A 21,153-nucleotide genomic window follows, 5' to 3' on the forward strand; every position below is an offset into this window, starting at 1 on the left:
CTGTATAAGGATTGATGTGGTATCTGAATAAGGGTTGCTGTGGTATCTGTATAAGGATTGACGGGGTATCTGTATAAGGTCGCTGTGTTATCTGTATAAGGGTTGCTGTGGTATCTGTATAAGGGTTGCTGTCCTATCTGTATAAGGGTTGCTGTGGTATTTATATAAGGGGTGCTGTGGTATCTGTATAAGGATTGGCGCGGTATCTGTATAAGGATTGCTATGGTATTTGTGATGGTTACTGTGGTATCTGTATAAGTGTTGCTGTGGTATCTGTGTGGGTTGCTGTCTTATCTGTATTTGGGTTGCTGTGGTATCTGTGTGGGTTGCTGTGGTATTTCAAATCACCTACAAATGTGATTTGGATATGATTAGCAAAAATCTCATTTTATGCTGTGTTTCATGAGTATACGGACTACTAAAAATAAATCTGGATACAATCTGGATTGGATAAAATCGGATTAGAGCAGACAGTCTGAACACAGCCTAAGGGGTTAAATATCCTGTAGTATTAAATTATCGTTTTTCGTAAATAATCCCCAGTAATGATCATCGTTTCTCTGAAATCGGGGTACCGAGTATTCCCAGAGGCACATGACCGTGTTTAATATTTAATCTCAGGTCAGTGCATGCTCTCTGAGGCTGGTTTATTTTTAGTGAGCTTCAGTTTTGTTGGTTTTGTAGTGTTTTTGGGGTCGATGTCCCCCTACTTTCCATGAAAACTGAGCAGAACATGAGTAAACTGACAACATGCTGACTTCCCCCGGATTTATTTATCTTTTACACGTGGCTTGCTTTATATTTACTGTTCCTGACCGGTGTTTACTGATAGCCTGAGAGATAAGCTCTAAGCTAGGGGCCATTTTATCAGAAACACCTACAAAAAAAGGTTCACTTAAATGTACAATTTTACTCTGCTATTAAACAGCTTTTCCCCCCCTTTGTTGCAATCAAATCCTCACAGCAAACTCTATTAGAGATAAAGTTACTCCAACAAAAGCAAGAGACTTTTGTCCATATAGTTTATATTGGATCAGATGGAGATAATGATGCTGTGGGATTTGCATGTTCCTAAAAGTGGTTACAATGCTGTTGCTAAGTGGTTAATATGGTATTGCCAGTTGCTTGCTATGCAGTTGTTAGATAGCTGTACATCTGTTCAGTGTGATTGCTAATCAGTTGCTTTGCTCTTTAAAGTGGTTGCTGTGCTGTTGTTAAGTGGTTACTATGGTGTTGTCAGGTGGATACTATGCGGTTGATAGATAGCTGTGCATCTGTTCAGTTTGATTGATAATTTAAAGTGGTTGCTGATGCTGTGTGATAAGTGGTAACTATGACATTGCCAGGTGGATGCTATGCAGTAGCGATGCAGTTGCTAGATAGCTGTGCATCTGTTCAGTGTGATTGCTAATCGATTGCTTTGTTCCTGAAAGTGGTTGCTGTGCTGTTGCTAAGTGGTTACTATGGTATTTCCAGTTGGTTGCTATGGAGTTGCTATGCAGTAGATAGCTGTGCATTTGTTCAGTGTGATTGCTAATCAGTTGCTTTGCTTCTAAAAGTGGTTGCTGTTTTGTTAAGTGGTTACTCTGGTATTGCCAACTGGTTGCTATGTGGTTGCTAGATATATGTGTCTCTGTTCAGTACGTTTGCTAATAAGTTGCTTTGCTCTTTAAAGTGGTTGCTATGCGGTTTTTATGTGGTTACTATGGTATTGCCAGTTGGTTGCTCTTCAGTGAGATATCTAATCAATTGCTTTGTTCCTAAAAGTAGTTGCTGTGCTGTTGCTAAGTGGTTACTATGGTATTGCCAGTTGGTTGCTATGCAGTTTCTTGATAGCTGTGCATCTGTTCAGTGTGATTGCTAATAAATTGCTTTGTTCCTGAAAGTGGTTGCTATGCTGTTGCTAAGTGGTTACTATGGTATTGCCAGTTGCTTGCTATGCAGTTGCTAAATAGCTGTGCATCCTTTCAGTGTGTATGCTAATCAGTTGCTTTACTTCTAAAAGTGGTTGCTGGGTTGTTAAGTGGTTACTATGGTATTGCCATAGTAGTTTCTGAAGTTATAAGGTGTATTTTAAACTGGACTTCCTTTTAAATGAGGTATAATACAGGACATTCATATATTTATATTTTAATTAGCTTGTATTCAGTCAGTTATTGTCTGTAATATTGTAAATATATTTGGGAATCCTTATATACACTGTATGTAAGTGACCAGTAACTTTATAATGAGGCTTTAAGTTTATATCTGGTTCTGAAAATGGAATTATACCGCCCTCTAGTGGGAAAAAGTCATGCAGGTCTTATAAGATGTCTTTAGGATAAATTGGGTTTCCATAAATTGGGTTTATTCTAAAGTTATATAGAGTTAATTACAGGTAGACACTCTTCCACACTGATCACTGACTTTATTAATGTTTATTTGGGTTTAGTATTCTAATGTTATATAGAGTTAATTACAGGTAGATACTAATTCTCACTGACCACTGACTTTATTAATGTTTATTTGGGTTTAGTATTCTAATGTTATATAGAGATAGTTTTACAGGTAGACACTAATTCTCACTGATCACTGACTTTATTCTTTATGTTTATTTGGGTTTAGTATTCTAATGTTATATAGAGATAGTTTTACAGGTAGACACTAATTCTCACTGACTTAATTCTTTATGTTTATTTGAGTTTAGTATTCTAATGTTATATAGAGTTATTAACAGGTAGACACTCTCACTGAACACTGACTTTATTAAAGTTTATTTAAGGGTTTAGTATTCTAATGTTGTATAGAGTTAATTACAGGTAGATACTCTTCGTCACTGATCACTGACTTTATTAAAGTTTGTTCGGGTTTAGTATTCTAATGTTATATAAAGTTAACTACAGGTAGACACTCTCACTGAACACTGACTTTATTAATGTTTATTTTGGTTTAGTATTCTATTGTTATATAGAGTGAATTACAAGTAGACACTCTTCCTCACTGAACACTGACTTTATTAAAGTTTATTTAAGGGTTTAGTATTTTAATGTTATATAGAGTTAATTACAGGTAGATACTAATTCTCACTGACCACTGACTTTATTAATGTTTATTTGGGTTTAGTATTCTAATGTTATATAGAGTTAATTACAGGTAGACACTCTTCCACACTGATCACTGACTTTATTAATGTTTATTTGGGTTTAGTATTCTAATGTTATATAGAGTTAATTACAGGTAGACACTAATTCTCACTGATCACTGACTTTATTAAAGTTTATTTAAGGGTTTAGTATTCTAATGTTATATAGAGTTAGTTTTACAGGTAGACACTAATTCTCACTGATCACTGACTTTATTCTTTATGTTTATTTGGGTTTAGTATTCTAATGTTATATAGAGTTAGTTTTACAGGTAGACACTCTCACTGACCTATCACAGCCTGAAGGGGGCAGCATTTACTCAGGAAATATTATAATACTAAACAACACATTCCAGTGAGTGAAAGCATATGGTACTGTTGGTACTGTAGGTGTTTCTGATAAAGTGGCCAGTGAATGGAAGCACAGGTTATAATAGTAGGTGTTTCTAATAAAGTGGCCAGTTAGGAAGAGCAAGAGCTTGTCAAGTAGGTGGTGTTTGCAAAATATCAGCTTGATTGAACCTACCTACCAAGTTTGGCGTCTCTACGACTTATGGTTTCTTCTCTGTTTTTCAGGAGAGGAAGAAAAAGAAGATGAAGAAAGGTGGAGGAATCTTGGGAAGACCTTACACCAGGGGTGTCAAACTCATTTTGGCCGAGGGCCACATTGGCATATTGGCTGTCCTCCGAGGGCCAGATGTAACTTATAAATATAAGAAAATGTAACCAAATGTAATATATGTAAATGAATGTAATTACTCCTTAATGTTAAATAACTCTCAATATATTATTTATTCAATCAAATATTACAGTTGCATGGAAAAAATGTTTGCTTGTTGCTCTATTAACATAAATCCTGTTATGAAATCCAAAAACTCCATCAATCAAGAACCAAACTATACAAGTGAATAGAAATGACATAAAATACAAGTTATATTAACTTTGATCAAAACGTTTGATACTGAAAAGAGGCTTAATTAATATAAAATCAAAAATTGTGAGCTGTGACAGATTTAGCATTTCCTCATCCAACCACTAGTGGGAGCTGCAGCAGCACAAGCCCACAGTCTTTACTGAGTCAGAGCTACAGCCCAGCCACGGGCTACAGGACTCAGCTGAGCCAGTCTGGAGCGTTTTTAAAATTTTAAGTTCTTCTGTGTATGAAATAAAATAACCCCACTAACCGGATAATACAGCTCTCTACAGTTCATCTTTCAGCCCAAGCAGCTAACAGCAGCAGTTTAGAGCAGCGTCACGGAGGCACTGCTCGGATTACATTATAAACAGGTCAGTTAGCGCGCTGCTAACCTCAGGATGTTTATAACTACGGAGTTTAGAACACACCACGGCTGCAAGGTTAGACTGTTGAAGGCTACTGGAGACTATTAAAGGCTATTGGAGGTTATTGAAAGGGTTATTGGGGGCAGAAATCAATAAAGGCTGGTTAGATAAGTGATTCACCTCCTCGTCCTTTGCTGAGGTGAAACTGCGACTAGCGATGTCACAGTGATGTTTATTAACCTCATTAAAACAGATTTTATCAGCTATTGTCTTATAAATATTTACACATAATTTATATCTCTTCTAAAAAGCGTTTATTTTGGTCAGTAACACAAAATGCATACCGGTCTTTCGCCTTGAAGCACAGCCGTCCGTCTGCATCAACTTGTCTTTTTCTGGATATTATGGGATAAACATGTCTCAATTCCACCCGCGAAGTTACACCTTCCCTCCGGCAGGGTTTCCACATCAATGACTACACTGCCGTGTAGTGGCAGTAAGCCGTAACTTTGCGGGTAATACAATCGACAAGCATTGTGGGAAATGTATTTTTTGGTCAAAGAACGCTTCTGACCTATTTATTATAGACACTAAGATTTTACAAGCTCTCGCGGGCCACATAAAAAGACGTGGCGGGCCACATTTGGCCCGCGGGCCTTGTGTTTGACACATGTGCCTTACACACTCTCTCTGGAGATAACGTAGCATTGGGCTAACATGTTCAAGAAAAAATAAGCATCTCGCTATCTGTCTTGTATTCCTTCTGGGATCCAATCTAAGCTTCATCTTTCATTTATCAAAAGTCAAACCCGAGCCCAGATTTACCACCACTTTCTTCAGGGCTCAAGAAAATGATCTGTGACGTAGGCGTCTGTTTTTTAATGCTATTTTTATTTTATATAAAGCTATGGTGTGATGATCACAATATAGCAAATTAAACAAATCGAACGGTGTTTTTTTTTAAAGTTGCACAAGTGCACAGTGCACAATCCACATGTCCATATCACGAACTTGACTTGCAGCGCTGTGCAGCGCAGTGCATAGCCTTATTATGTTTTTTTTGCGTGTGTATGTGTTTTTGCACATAGACTATAAGCTCAATTTTGAAAATGTATTTGTTAAATTATATTAGACTAGAGGAAAGTCATTCAGACGCCATTCTTGTAGCCTACTTTATCGATGTTTAGGCCTGTGGATCGTTGTTCTAGGTCTTCTTCTCCTTCAGTGTTGCAATGTTAATTAACATCATTCTGAACAGATTTAGCTCTAATCTGCTATTGTGTTCTATACCTGGCAACCAGGGGTGTGGAAATTGGACGGGGGAATGGGCAGTGGTTGGGATCAGAGGCTAAAATACAAACATATTTCCACAAAATTCACATAAAAATACCATAACTGGCTGAAGCTCTGCTTTAAATAGACGGCGGAGCTTAAACTTAGCATTAGCTTAGCTCAGTTATTATATAAAATATAACACATTCTTCACCTTAAGGTATAAAAGAAGCCTTTTATCTAATACACATCCTGGTGAAAATAAACACTTACACTCACTGAGATTTCATTATTTTAATATAATATATTTCATGCCACATTTTTTTCATTAATAACTTATTATTTTCTGTTTTTTATATTTGTACATATAACAAACTATTAAAAGCAAACAATTAAACATTAAAAGCGGTTGTGATAAACAATTCAATTCAATTCAATTCAATTCAATTCATTACATTCAGTTCATGATCTGATCTTCAGCCAGCAGAGGGGGCCATTAATTCAGTAATGGAACAAATCTGTTTCTAGTCACTTTTATGTTTTAAGTAATTCTTAAAACACTATAAAACAAAAATAAAAATGGCTAGATGTTGATCACTAGATGTTAATTTCAAATATTGCATATTTAGACCATATTTAAAACGATTCTACTGGGTAATATGTCATTTGTATTGCATTGCAACCTTGATTATGCATTCGGAAATCCTTTAAATGTAAAAATACACTATTACATATGCAAAGCAATACATTATAACCACCCCAAACACACCTCCATCTCCAAAATCACAACCGTCTTGCAGAGGAAGCTGCAGGTAAAGGTGATGAACTGAGCAAACATGTCTCCAGACCTCAACCAGAAGGATTCCAGTGTCAATATCAATCAATATCAATATTGAATATTATTACGGTTATACAAATGCTTTGTTTGAGTGAAGCAATTAATAAACCAATTTTCAATTCTCAAAAAAATTAAATATAATTAAAAAGTTACTTTATTTTAGTAATATTTCAGTTTAAAACGTGAAACTCATATATTATAAAGATGTATTAAACACAGAGTGATCTATTTTAAGAGTTTATTTCTTTTATTGTTGATGATTGTCTCAGAAAAGTAGAATATTATATTATATAATAAGACAAATTGGTGCTTTTGGTAAGTAGTGTGGGCAGTGTGCCAAGTCCTGCTGGAAAATGAAATCCGCATTGAAATCCACTGTCACGGATGACCCAGGCAGGGAGACGAGGAGGCGGACACAAATGCAGGTAAGGGAAAAATGAATGATTTAATAAATAAATAACAAGTAAACAATGAAACAAGTAACGTAAACATGTAACCAAGATAAACGAATAATCAAAAACCAAAACAACGAGTGAAACTAGAGAACATAAACCTAAACAAACAAGAAGTACTTATGATAAACTAACGGAATAAATACAAGTAGCTAATCTAGAAAATAAACACAAAGCAGGGATATATACAAGGAGCTTAGGGAGACGGAAATAAACAGGAAACTAGAAACATAAAACTAGAGATAAACACAGAGACTAAGGCGTGAGGAACAGAGGCAATGAAACACAGAGAAAGACGAACGACAGGGGAAGGTGCAAAGACCGACGGAGACAAAGTGGCAGTGGAGGGCTATTTAAAGAAACAGGAAACACTATAATTAGAAACACCTGGGGAAGGGGCGGAGCAACAAATGAGAAACAGGTGGAAAAGTACTGAGACGGGAGACACAGAGGAGCACAGGTCACGTGGGGAAGACACACAGACAAGAGACGAGACCAGGATGTGACATCCACACTGATTTTTGGGGTTTTATTGGCTGTAATGCATAACCAACAACAATAAAAGAAATAAACGTTTAAAATAGATCACTCTGTGTTTAATACATCTATCTAATATATGAGTTTCACATTTTGAACTGAATTACTGAAATAAAGTAACTTTTTAATGATATTCTAATATATTTAACAATGTTTGTAAAGATAAAGTAAGGGGAGCATTCTAACCTTTGCAAAACGACCAAAAGAAACTGGAAAACTAAAATAAATAAACAGATGAATAAATGAATGCATAGAATACAACAAATATATATGATTGTGCATTTCTTTATATGTAAAAACTGATTAATTTTAAAAGCAATTTCTAATTATTTTAAGGCAATTTTGTATATTTTGCACTTGTATATGCATTTCTAAATACATTTTACAGGCATTTTTATTCATACAGTGCGATTAATAATAATTATATTACTATTAATAATAATGTAATAATGATGCCCTGTTTTTAAATTTATTTTAATATATTTGTTGATAAAATTATAATTATATATATTATTATATGAATTAACATAATGATATGATATGATGAGAGTAAGAACATGCAGAGTTTTGAAGTTATAAACGCTAAAAGACTCTTTCTGCTGCTAAATTAGACTTGATTTAAACACTTTTGCCTAATTTCATCTCTGTCCAATAAAAAAAACAAGTATCACCATTTTTGTCGATTTTTAGTTTACTACATAACTTGAACAGACAAACTATCTTTAACACTGTACCAAATTTTTTTGATGAACAGACCAATAGAAATTCCCCAAAATGAGCTGAAATAAACTCTTTTTACATTGACTTCCATTGAAAGTTTACAAGGTTTTTTCTCTCTCCTGTAAAGTTACTGTTTTGGAGATGTGTATACTGTTTTCTCATTGGTCCAAACTCCACAGTTTCTCACACTTACAAAGGACACTTTAATAAGCCCCGCCCCCTCAACCCCGGCACAGAAACACAATCTCCGTACGAGCAACGCAATCCGTTACTGAGCAGAACACTCAAACACAACACTGTCTAATATAAATACTTAATGAGGCGTCGACATTAAACAAATCACACTACTGCGATAATATCAATCAGAACATAAAGAAAACCAATACTGAATTCATTAAACACTGAATATTATAAATCAGATCAGCCCTTTTTACTGGTTCCTTATGTCTCAGTTCATCACAAAGGGGAAAACATTACACATATATAAATATATGTATATATATATATATATATATATATATATATATATATATATATATATATATATATATATATATATACAGCTCTGGAATATAATCAAGAGGAAGATGGATGATCACAAACCATCAAACCACCAAACTGAACTGCTTGAATTTTTGCACCAGGAGTAAAGCAGCATAAAGTTATCCAAAAGCAGTGTGTAAGACTGGTGGAGGAGAACATGATGCCAAGATACATAAAAAAAAAACTGTGATTAAAAACCAACCAGGGTTATTCCACCAAATATTGATTATTTCTGAACTCTTAAAACTTTATGAATATGAACTTGTTTTCTTTGCATTATTTGAGATCTGAAAGTTCTGTATCTTTTTTGTTATTTCAGACATTTTTAATTTTCTGTAAATAAATGCTCTAAATGAGAATATTTTTATTTGGAATTTGGTAGAAATGTTGTCTGTAGTTTATAGAATAAAACAATATACATAACAAAAATAGCAAAATCAGAGAAACTGATTTTATTTTTTTTTCAGAGCTGTATATACCGTATTTTTCGGACTATAAGGCGCACCGTATTATAAGGCGCACGATGAGTGAACGGTCTATTTTTAGTGTTAGTCCATACACAAGGCGCACTGGATTATAAGGCGCACTAAATGAAACTTTATTTATATCAGTAACAATAACTCTGAGCAATAAATCCTTCACAATATCTGTGAAAAATAACAACATCTCTGAGCAATAAATCAACAAGCACAGCAAGTACGTATTACTCCGCGACGCTCCTGACAACGGTAGCCGCAACGCTCCGACAGACCATAATATTATGTTGAAGCACAGCAAGTACGTATTACTCCGCGACGCTCCTGACAACGGTAGCCGCAACGCTCCGACAGACCATAATATTATGTTGAAGCACAGCAAGTACCGCATTACTCCGCGAGGCTTCTGACTATAATAGCGTGTTGTGCCGAATTCGGTGAATAAAACGGTTTTAAAACAGAGATAAAGATTGGATAAGTTTCATTTCTGGATGAAGTGATTTCCAGCGCTGTTTGGATATAACTGTGGATTACAGGAGACTGGATTGATGGATTCTCTTTAGTCTGGACGCGTTTTGAAGGTAGGACCTGTGGCTGAGCGCGGGTGTGTGTTCGGGGGGTGGCGGCAGTGACCGGAGGTTACCCCAGGACAAAAGGAGAGCCTTTTATTACTGGAAACATGCGCTCTGACGCAGCTCTAATTCATGAAACATACATCCTACAGTAAAAGCACAGTTCTGGAATCCGGAGAGCCAGACGGTTCGAATGGTGTATGACATGACCGCATTCGATGAAATATGGACGAACGATAAACGCAAATATGAGAGTTATGAATTATTAAAATCATAACCAAGGCATATTTCGCCCTAAATGTTTATTTTCTGAAAGGATATTCCGCTAAATAGGCTAAATAGCTCAAAAGCAGAGATTCTAAGCTTTAAAATGGTATATTGGATGTCTATATTGAACCTGTAACTGTTCATAACTATTCAGAAACACAGCCAGTTATGAAATATTAAATATTTCTGGCCCGCCGGTGGGCCAGCGCGTGTTAAGAGGTTAACTTTACTTAGAAGTGGGCGCTAAAAAGAAAGAGTTTGTGCTATTACCCCAGAACGGGTGGAAAGGAAAGTTTACCGGCACCTTGTTCTGGCCACGGAGCTACAGTGGAAACTAGCTACCCTGAACCACAGCCGAGAGGCAGTACGGCAGTCAAAGGTAACCGCGCGCTAGCCCAAGAGGGGGATCTTTTTCTGGCGTGGGTGAGGAATTCTGCACAACAGAGCGCCGTGTACCACATAAAAATCGAGGTCAGTAAACACAAGCAAAATCCATACACAAGGCGCACTGCATTATAAGGCGCAATGACGATTTTTGGGAAAAAATAAGTATTTTAAGTGCGCCTTATAGCCCGAAAAATACGGTATATAGTATTTTAGTATACACTTGTTTATGTGCTTTGTGTGTATTGGAAAAAAACACAAAAAGTAGGGGGATGAAAATGCAAATTTGAACTAATTTCACACGTAATTACAAAGGAATAGTATCAAGCATGTGATGCTCGTTAAACTCGTTTAAACTCACCTGTGGCAGGTGAGTAACATCACACCTTAGCATGGAGCATGAAGAATAGAGCAAAGACTTGAGAACTAAAGTTGTGGACAAATATCAAGGTTACACAAGAATATAACTTATGAAACTGTAGCTCCCCCCCGGGACGTGGACAGAAACAAAACAAATTTAAAGGTATAATTTTGAAAGGCATCTCCAATCAGGGTTTAAATAAATTATTAAACAAATAAATAAACTCTCAGTCGACATTTGAATAAATTGCAATTCTATGAAAGGAGACCCAGGACCTAATTTTTGCTTTTTTTTCTCAGTTTTTTTTTGTGTTGCTCCAATACACACAAAGGAAATAAACATATAACAAAACATGTATAATTGCTATAATTTTCTGGGAAAACTTCTGGGGTCCCAACACTTTTGGCGTTAACTATATATCATGCTGCTTGTGCTTCGATCAGTATTTCATCACTCTTAAAAGAAAACCTAGAATGAAAAAAATAATTAAAGTGCTCATATGGCCTACGTTGCTAGGGGGTTGCTGTGGTGACCCAGGTGGCTGCTATGGTGTTGCCAAGTTGTTGCTTGCTGGTTTGCTAGGTGGTTGCCTGCTTGATATGGTGTTGTTAAGTGATTGCAACACCATAGCAGCCAGCTTGCAACCTCCTAGCAAACTAGCTAGCAACTGCTTGGCAATGACCTAGAAACCACATTGCAAAACCATGGCAACCACCTTGGACACCTTAGCTACCAGCTAGCAACCGCTTGGCAACACCATAGCAACCACCTTGAATATTTTAGTAGTCACTTAGCAAACATTATAGCAGCCAGCTTGCAACCATCTAGCGACTGCTTGGCAATGCCCTTGCAGCGACATTGCCAAACCATAGCAACCACCTTGGACACCTTAGCTACCAGCTAACAACACCCTGGACATATTAGCAATCACTTAGCAACACTATAGCAAAATGTGGCTGCTAGGTCACTGCCAAGCAGTTGCTAGCTGGTTTGCTAGGAGATTGCAAGCTGGTTGCTAAGGTGTTGCAAAGTGATTGGTAATATGTCCAAGGTGGTCGCTATGGTTTTGAATGTGGTTTCTAGGTCATTGCCTAGCAGTTGCTAGCTGGTTTGCTAGGTGGTTGCAAGCTGGCTGCTATAGTGTTGCTAACTGATTACTAATATGTCCAGGATGCTAGCAGATAAGGTGTCCAAGGTGGTTGCTGTGGTTTTGCAATGTGTCTGCTAGGTCATTGTTTGCTAGGAGACTGCAGGCTGGCTCCTATGGTGTTGCCAGCTGGCAGCTAAGGTGTCCACGGTGGTTGCTATGGTTTTGCAATGTGGCTACTAGGTCATTGGCAAGCAGTTGCTACTTGGTTTGCTAGGTGATGCTAGCTGGTAGCTAAGGTGTCTAAGGTGGTTGCTATGGTGTTGCTGTTGCAGTGTGTCTGCTAGGTCATTGCCAAGCAGTTGCTAGATGCTGTGCTAGGTGATTTCAAGCTGGCTGCTATAATGTTTGCTAAGTGATTACTAATATGTCCAGGGTGGTTGCTATGGTATTGCTAATTGTGAATAAACAAAAGACTGTTTTTGTTTCAGAAAGTGGACCTCAGTGTGGAATAACAGATGAATCAGGCTCTTTACCGCAGCCCTTGAACTGAGATCTAATTTTGATTTACGAGGTTTTCCTCTAACAGTGATGATTTACAGCTATTTTCCATTAACCGGCGTATCAGTGGTGAAGAATGGCGGTAATGAGGCGATGGTATCTCCCCTCGTGCCCTTTCACCACGGCTCGGCTGGGTTTAGATCAAAGTGTGGGGGAAGGTTGCCGGCGGCGGTGAGAGGAATTCACAAAACAAGACTTAAAGAGCGAAAAACGACAAAACAGGGGAATCTGAATTAAATCGACTGTGGAAATAAAAAAATCTAACGAATCAAAAGCTGTGAAATAATGATGAACATCGCCATAAAACATCATCACACCAAGCGTCTACAGATTAACAGAGAGTGCACAGCCCTTATCCATCAGGGAGGAGCGAAGTTACAGCGTTTTATTTGGCAGTATTCACAAAAAAAAAAAGAAAAAAAGAAGTCAAGTAAAGAAAACACCTCCAAGGCTACTTCTGATTTCAGTTCGATTGGCTTCCAGCTCCTAAATAATGTCTTAATCACACTTTAAAAACTGCTGGGTTGTCTTTTCTACTCAATACTTGCGTCTTTTGTTGGGTTAATTAATTTAAGTCGGTCTTTTCCATCGATTTTTGTGGGTTAGCCTCTGGATTAGCATGTTTTGTAGAGTTATTTACACAGTTCTGTGTAGGTTAACCTCTAAATTAATACATTTTGGTGGATTATTTTCACAGTTTTGGCAAGGTTAGCATCTAGATTAGCATGTTCACAGAATACCTACACAGTTCTGTTTGGGTTATAAACTGAGTTAGCATGTTTTTAGGGTTATTTACACAGTTATGGCTAGGTTAGCATACAGATTAGCATGTTTACAGATTACATACACAGTTCTGTGTTGATTAGAAACTGGATTAGCATGGTTTGATGGGCAATTAACACAGTTCTGGGCTGGCTAGCTTTAGGATTAGCATGTTCACAGATTATCTACACAGTGTCTTTTGGGTTATAAACTGGATTAGCATGTTTTGATGGGCTATTTACACAGTTCTGGGTAGGTTAGCGTCCAGATTAGCATGTGTTGGTGGGGTATTTGCACATTTGTGTAGGTTAGCCTATGGATTAGCATGTTTTGGTGGGGTATTTGCACATCTGTGTAGATGATTACCATGTTCACAGATTATTTACACATTTCTGTGTAAATTAAACGGATTACCATGTTTTGATTGGCTATTCACAGAGTTCTGGCTAGATTAGCATCTAGATTAGAATGTTTACCTTCACAGTTCTGTGTGGGTTAGCGTCAGCATTAGCAGGTTTTGTTGGGGTATTTGCACATCTGTGTAGGTTAGCCTCTGGATTAGTATGTTTTGTAGGGCTATGTACAAAGTTCTGGCTAGGTTAGCATCTAGATTAGCATGTTTTGTAGGGTTATTTACACAGTTATGGCTGGGTTAGCTTCCGGATTAGCATGTTTTGGTGGGGTATTTGCACATATGTGTAGATTAGCCTCTGGTTTAGCATGTTCTGTATGGTTATTTACACAATTCTGGTTAGGTTAGCATCTAGATTAGCATGTTCACTGATTATCTACTCATTTCTGTGTAAATTTTAAACTGGATTAGCATGTTTTGATGGGCTTTATAAACGGTTCTGGATAGGTTAGCTTTCAGATTAGCATGTTTTGTTGGGGTATTTGCACTTCTGTGTAGATTAGCCTCTGGAATAAATGTTTTATGTGGGTTAATTAGTTTTGTTTATTTTTTAACACAGTTCTGTTAAAGTATAATCTGGATTAGCATTTTGTCCAGATTAACCTGCACAGTTTCATGTAGGTTAGCAACTGGATTATCATATTTTTGGGGTAATTTACATAATTGTTGGGTACTGGATCAGCCACTGGATTAGTTTCAGTTGGTTATTTCCAGATATATAGGCAGGTTAACTACTAAATTAGCATGTTCTGTTTAGTTATTTATCTGTATTATTATCTGTAGGTTAGCTGCTGGATTAGCATTTTTTTATATATAGATTGGCATTTTTCACAGATTATCTACACAGTTCTGTATAGGTTAGCTTTGGGATTAGCATTTTTGGGTTAGCATGTTTTGTTGGGCTTATTTTACAGATCTAGGTAGGTTAACCTCTCATTTATCATGTTCTTACAGTTATTTCCTCAGTTCTGTGTAGGATAGCTTTCGGGCTAGCATGTTTTGTTGGATAATTTACAGTTTTGAATAGTTTAGCTTCTACATTAGCATTTCTGTTTGGTTATTTCCTCAACTATGTGTGGGTTAGCTGCTGGCTTTATCTTTAAAGTTGGCTACATTTTTTAACCCAGCAATTTTTAGAGTGTGTTAATAATCAGTATTACAAAAATATTAAATGCTATAGCAACTCTCCTTAGTTCATTAATATATTATATTTTCAATGGCTATTTCATTGGCTAGCTGGGAAAAATCACTCACATTGTCGAGTAACTTAATTATACGTTTTTTTTTGCCATCCACTCATCCGATTTTGTAGCTACTGTAGTGCTAAAGTTCAGTTTATATCATTTCTTTATAAAACGGCAGTGCTTTTCACACAGTGTCGCGGCTTATTTAAGATTTCAACATCGAGCATATTAATCAAAAACACACGTACGATCGACAGTAACACTACACTACAGGACAATTCATCAATTTAAACACCGGCAGGACTTAAAACTGTGAAACGGTGAAACTGTACAACATTACGAGGAAAATAACGATCTCCTAAAGCTGATCTGCTCTGAGTCTTGAGTAACAGCTCGCTCCCAGCTCGTCGCGGCGCCATAACTGTGAATAATGTGAGTAACAGTGGCACAGCGTTGGCATGCGAAGCCGGGCACAGAAATTTCACCTTCTGCAGCTCATCCATCTGCGCTGGAAAAACCTTGTAAATATGTTCTCACACACAACGCAGCTATTATCCTTGGTGGAACCTTGGGAAAACTCAGCTGAACCTCGGAGGAACCTTGGTAGAGCTCCACATTGACCGGTTCCAATGCAAAGTGCCAGTGTCTTCATCTTCATTTACGCCAATCGGCACGTTTTGTTGGCAATGTGGCGCAAAGTGGCTCAATCCTATTTAAAATCTACGAGAATACACTATATTTCCAAAAGTTTGGGGACACCCAAGACATGCAAACGAACAAAAACACACACTTTTTACAGTTTGTTTAGTCCATGTAGTACAGAAGAGCTGCCAATAGAAGAGGACTATACTGGAGAAGATAAATAAACATAAACCAATGGGATCGTGGCTAATAATGTATATTCCAGTGTATGGTGTGGGCTAATAGGGTATAGACCATTGGTGAGCATCCAACATCCTGACCTCACTTACGCGTATCTTGTCAACGAATCAATCATATTCTCACAGCAATGCTCCAAAATCTAGTAGAATTTGTAGAAATCTTCGGTCTTCAATTCTTCAAATCTCCAGAAGAGAAGAACCAATGTGAACCAATGGGTGCCCCAATACTTTAGTCCATATAGTGCATTTCATTCAAGGCATTTAAGCAGCACATTGGTGTAGGAAACTTTCCAAACTTTCCAACTTCCTATGTTGTGTTAGCCACTATGCTACCCAACCATATTCCACATTGTCCTGTAGTCTACATACATAGAGTATGTACATACAGGCTCTCTTAGCTCTCTAAGCTAGCATGGCCTCGTTAGCTTCAACGTCAACGTCAAATTCAACTTTAAATTCAGGGAGCCAGTTCAAGGAGCCAAGGAACGACTACTGACATCAACGCATTGACGCAACATATTAACGTCAATTCTAGCGTACTGCGTTGTGAATTGTAAGCATTTCTGCCAAAAACTCAATATTAGCAAAGAGAGCAATGCTAAGTAGCCATGCTATCTGAAGGTAAAGTCAGCCGGACCGCTCCTCCACCGCCGGTGGAGGACGAAAACGTGGCCGAAGCTGAAACCGAAACCGAATTTGGGCCGTTGGTCTCCATTGTGAAGAGTTTGCAGGATCTAGATGGTGTATTGTAATCTGGAGCCGGAATGTTATCGTTAGCATTAGCATTAGCCACCATAATAGAATTAGCATAAGCATTAGCCGCCATGCTGGAATTAGCATTAGCATTAGCCTCCTGCTCCACGCCGGAGCCGTGCGAGGAGCCGCTGGGCGAGTTTGTGGGACTCAGCTGCACGGCGGTAGTGTCCTGCATGGTGTGTTCGCTGGTTTCGATCTCGAACGCCGCCGTGCCGCTGCCCAGCCCCGCCCCCCGCCCCATGAAGCCCAGCCCGCCCCCTCCGGCGCCCCCTTTAGACCGCCGCGAGCCCTGCGGAGGAGGCAGGCGGCTGCATACGCAGCACGCCCCAAAAAACGTGAAGGCCACCAGCAACAGGATGGGTCCGATGATGATGGGCGGGTTTCCGGAGGGCATGAGCGTGGTGAAGGCGAAGGCTCCCACCAGCGTGATGTTGATGCCTGCCAGCATGATGCACAGACCGCAGGCGCAGCACAGCGCCGGCGACGGCAGACCCTGCGGGCGGGATTTCCTCTTCCGGCGGCTCTGCGGCTCCTTTTTGGGCACGGAGGTGCCAGAACTTCGCTCGCTGCACACCATCTGGACAAGATCGAGGAGGACGCTAACTCATCCCACCAGAGCTGGAGCTGGAGACGGTCATCAAGGATCCTTTACACCTACCTGTGACAAGATAAAAGTAGAAAAAAATAATCATTCAGACAATCAGAAAACAGGAAACAAGGAAAATTATGAGTATCTTTGATTTTACCAAATTGAAAACCTCTGGAATATAATCAAGAGGAAGATGGATGATCACAAACCATCAAACCACCAAACTGAACTGCTTGAATTTTTGCACCAGGAGTAAAGCAGCATAAAGTTATCCAAAAGCAGTGTGTAAGACTGGTGGAGGAGAACATGATGCCAAACCAGGGTTATTCCACCAAATATTGATTATTTCTGAACTCTTAAAACTTTATGAATATGAACTTGTTTTCTTTGCATTATTTGAGGTCTGAAAGTTCTGCATCTTTTTTGTTATTTCAGCCATTTCTCATTTTCTGTAAATAAATGCTCTAAATGACAATATTTATATTTGGAATTTGGGAGAAATGTTGTCTGTAGTTTATAGAATAAAACAACAATGTTCATTTTACTCAAACATAAACCAGAGCTGTATACTGTATTTGACGATATGGCCCTAAAACAATATCACGGTATTTCAGGGTATCACTGTGAAAACGATATTCCTAGCTATGTGACAAAACATATATATTTTTTAATTATTAATTTCAAGTACCTGTTAACATTACATTAATAATAAAGTGAAAACACTAAAATGAAAATGCAAATGCCATTTTGCTCTTTCTTTTTCCAAACATTTGGAAAAATACTATGATAAAATTACTAAAACTAAGATTAAAAACTTAATTTTTTCACTTGAGCACAGGTCATACGTGACAAAAATAAAAATAAAATAAAAAAGGCTTTTTAAGATTTGACTGTGAAATACCTGTATGGTATTGAAAACTAAATGGCAAAATGGCTTTTTTTATTTTATTTTTAGTTTTTGTCACATATGACCTGTGTTTAAGTGAAACATTTAATTGCACTGAAATCTTTAGTACTTTTAGTACTTTTATTTCAATTTTATTTTTTGCAGGATTTTTTCCTTAAAATATCTCCTTATCTCTCCTCCTAATCTAAATTTAATAGAGTTATTTCTAGTTCTCATCATATTAATTAACACCTTGTTTGGTAAATTACTGGTAAATGTGGTAAATCAGGTGAGCTGCTGACGGAACTGAACATAATAATAAACACATGCTGACTGAGGAGCATCCAGGAGAAATCTGGATCTAGAATCTCTACACTTTATTCTTCAGCTCGGCTCACAGGATATAAAACATACTTATAGTTAAAAATGAGAATTCCTCGTTACGTTTTACTGTATCGGTGTTTATTTGCATCTGTTTAAATCATATTTTGTGCTTTTTTACAGGTAAAAACGCTCATATTGCTGAGATAAATGGATTAGTGCAATTTGCTTTGTGCATAAAACGTTATATATAATGAAGTTGAGAAGATAAAATGTGAAATATCTTGGGTTCACACTGTCTAAAATCAAACCCAGGCTCTAGTTTAAAAACCTGTGACCTATTTCAGCATCATCTTCCTGAATGGTGTTGAGAAAATGATGAGTGAGCTCCGTCTGAAGCTTTCAGAGCTGAGATTCAGAGAGAACACGTTTCTCCTGGGTTATATCAGAGCCAGCATTCATCCAGCAAGGTCACGGCTCAGTCATGACGACGGCTCTACCGCCACCAGAAACTGGAGCAGCTGATGAATAACCAACCGGCCTGTCTGAATCACCGCTACTCGCTCTCGTAAGCCACACCTGAAAACAGCCTGCCAATCATACGCCTGGCGGCGGAGACTTATAAAATTATAAAATTATAACTACCATAATACACCTTAATACCTAAAATACAAAACAATCAGCTCAACCTAGCCAAACTATTCACTAGAGGTAATGTGATTTGTTGTATTGTTTTTGTTTGTGATACATAGGGGTGGGCAATATGGCCCTGAAATAATATCACGATATTTCATGTTATTATTGCGATAACGATATGACAAAAAAAATAAAGATATTAAGAAAAAATACAAGAATTTTAGCAGATTTGTAACAGAACTCCAAATATCTCCATACATCCAGGATTAAAGTAAAATAAATGATACTGGAGAGATATAATCTGTCTCTAATAAAAAATTAATAGGAAATGAGAAATATGTGAATTTTTCTTTTGCTTATATATATATATATATTCAAAAAATATTATATGGCGATATTATCGCATTCGATACGATATGGCACATCTCTAGTGATACATTATCGATAAGAGGAGTAAAATAGTGATATTGTTTTTAAAACAAAGGCGCTCTAAAGGGTTCCTCAGTACAGCACTATCAGGCGGCATTACTAGCACTAAGTGCTGCTAACCGCGGTTGCTAAAATAATCCAGCACTTTGACTTTGCGCCTTATAGTCTGTAAAATACGGTATTTAGGCCAAATTTGGTCTTTCTTGCTTAGCTTGCTTATGATGGTCCACCATCTTCTTTATGATGCTGGTCATGCTGGTCAATGACTACGACTAAGCTTGGTCGTGCTGGTAAACCAGCTTGTTGATGGCGATTGTCCAGCATGGTCAACCTTGGTCATAACGGTCAAATAAGCTTGGCGATGCAGGTCAACAAGAATATGCACTAATACCAAGTTGGTTGACCAGCATAACCAAGTGTGACGAAGATAACCATTGACCAAGACTGACCATTTAGGTCGGCCAGAATAACCAAGCGGTTAGCTGCCATCTTGGTCATACAGGTCAACTGTCTGGGTGATGCTAGTCACACTCATTTAGCTTGGTGATTCTAGTTGTCCAGCAGAATCAAGATGGGCAACCAGCATCACCAAACTAAACAATAAAAAACAAGTTTGAGTGTGGCAGTTGACCAGCATGATCAACATGACCAAAACTTAATGATACATACACTATGCTGATCAAGAACTGATTAACCTGACGCCATATATCTTGACTGCTGGAATGGGCACTAATTTGTTAGATTGGAAGCTAAAGGTCTAAAAGACATTTAAGTCAGGTTTGTTAACCCTATTTATTTGATTACAGCACCACCATGTGAATTAATAAAGCAGCAACTTTAGTAAGTCCAAGTGAGTCCAGTGAGTCTTTTATGGAGAAATTTATGGAGTTTATATCTTCAATGTTTTAATAAAAATTTCCAGATCTGACGTAAAATATCTCTACTGATAGAATGGGCACTAATTTGTTAGATGGGAAGCTAAAGGTCTAAAAGGGGTGAGTCTTCGAAAATGTAAGGTGTTTAGGTTTCAATAAAAAATATCCATATCTGATACCAAATATCAGTCATGGGTTGCGAGTCTTAGAACATTTTTGGGGATTAGAGCTTCTATGCTTTAATAAGACAATCATATCTGACGCTAAATATCTCCAATGGTGGAATGGGTACTAATTTGTTTGATTTTATACTAAAAGTCTTAAATGGATTTGAGTTAAATTGGGGGGGTGAGTCTTTTATGGAGACATTTATGGAGTTTATAGCTTCAATGTTTCAATAAACAACAAAAATATCCATACTTGACGCCTTGTATCAATAATGTATCGCAAGCCGAAACTGATACAATATATCTCCATATCGATGTATTGCCCTGCCCCCAATAGAGACAGGCAGAAGATGGATTTTCAGCATTAACTGATTGATTGACTGATCAATCAATAACAGCAGATTTTATTGTCTGATGCAGGTACTAATCAATATCTCACCTTACCACAGGACAGCATGGGGAGGTCTTCTGGACTGCAGGTGCTTCAGAACCAGTGGTCGGTTCTTCTGGACCGAGGTCTGGATGGTCCCGCCCCCTGAAGCTGGGTGTCTGAGTCTCAGATCAGACATGGTGGTCTGGAAAGAAGCTCCTACATCAGACAGCAGCACTCTTTTCTCAGGGGTTTGAGAAGATCACAGGCTGCAGGAGACTCTCTCACGCTGCTAAGATGTTGTCTCCTCCGCTGAACATGGCTGTGAAAGGTCTGATTGTATCCTCAGAACTGCGGTAGTTGTGGCTCCAGGTGGAGTGATTGATTCAGAGATGCGGTTCTCTGCATGGATC

The 21,153-nt window shown here is 37.9% G+C and overlaps 1 protein-coding gene across 2 annotated transcripts; it reads right to left on the reverse strand.

Annotated features, from left to right (window-relative positions):
- Window positions 1-10,664: 10,664 nt before the first annotated feature.
- Window positions 10,665-21,153, reverse strand: tmem275a (transmembrane protein 275a). 2 transcript variants are annotated; one of them, XM_049478925.1, is made up of 2 exons: window positions 20,815-21,153; window positions 10,665-17,125 (listed from the first exon to the last, which is right to left on the reverse strand). In XM_049478925.1, the coding sequence occupies exon 2, from the start codon at window positions 17,042-17,044 to the stop codon at window positions 16,310-16,312; it is 735 nt and encodes a 244-aa protein (XP_049334882.1). In that variant the 5' UTR covers window positions 17,045-17,125; window positions 20,815-21,153; the 3' UTR covers window positions 10,665-16,309. The 2 variants fall into 2 exon arrangements, with proteins under 2 accessions (XP_049334882.1, XP_049334881.1); XM_049478924.1 differs by having other exon boundaries at window positions 20,810-21,153.

The sequence above is a fragment of the Astyanax mexicanus genome, chromosome 4 (assembly GCF_023375975.1).
Source record: "Astyanax mexicanus isolate ESR-SI-001 chromosome 4, AstMex3_surface, whole genome shotgun sequence".
In the NCBI taxonomy this organism is placed as follows: domain Eukaryota; kingdom Metazoa; phylum Chordata; class Actinopteri; order Characiformes; family Acestrorhamphidae; genus Astyanax; species Astyanax mexicanus.

Excerpts from the sequence above, each read along its gene's own strand:
- tmem275a (XM_049478925.1), bottom strand. The coding sequence starts at position 17,044 with ATGGTGTGCAGCGAGCGAAGTTCTGGCACCTCCGTGCCCAAAAAGGAG.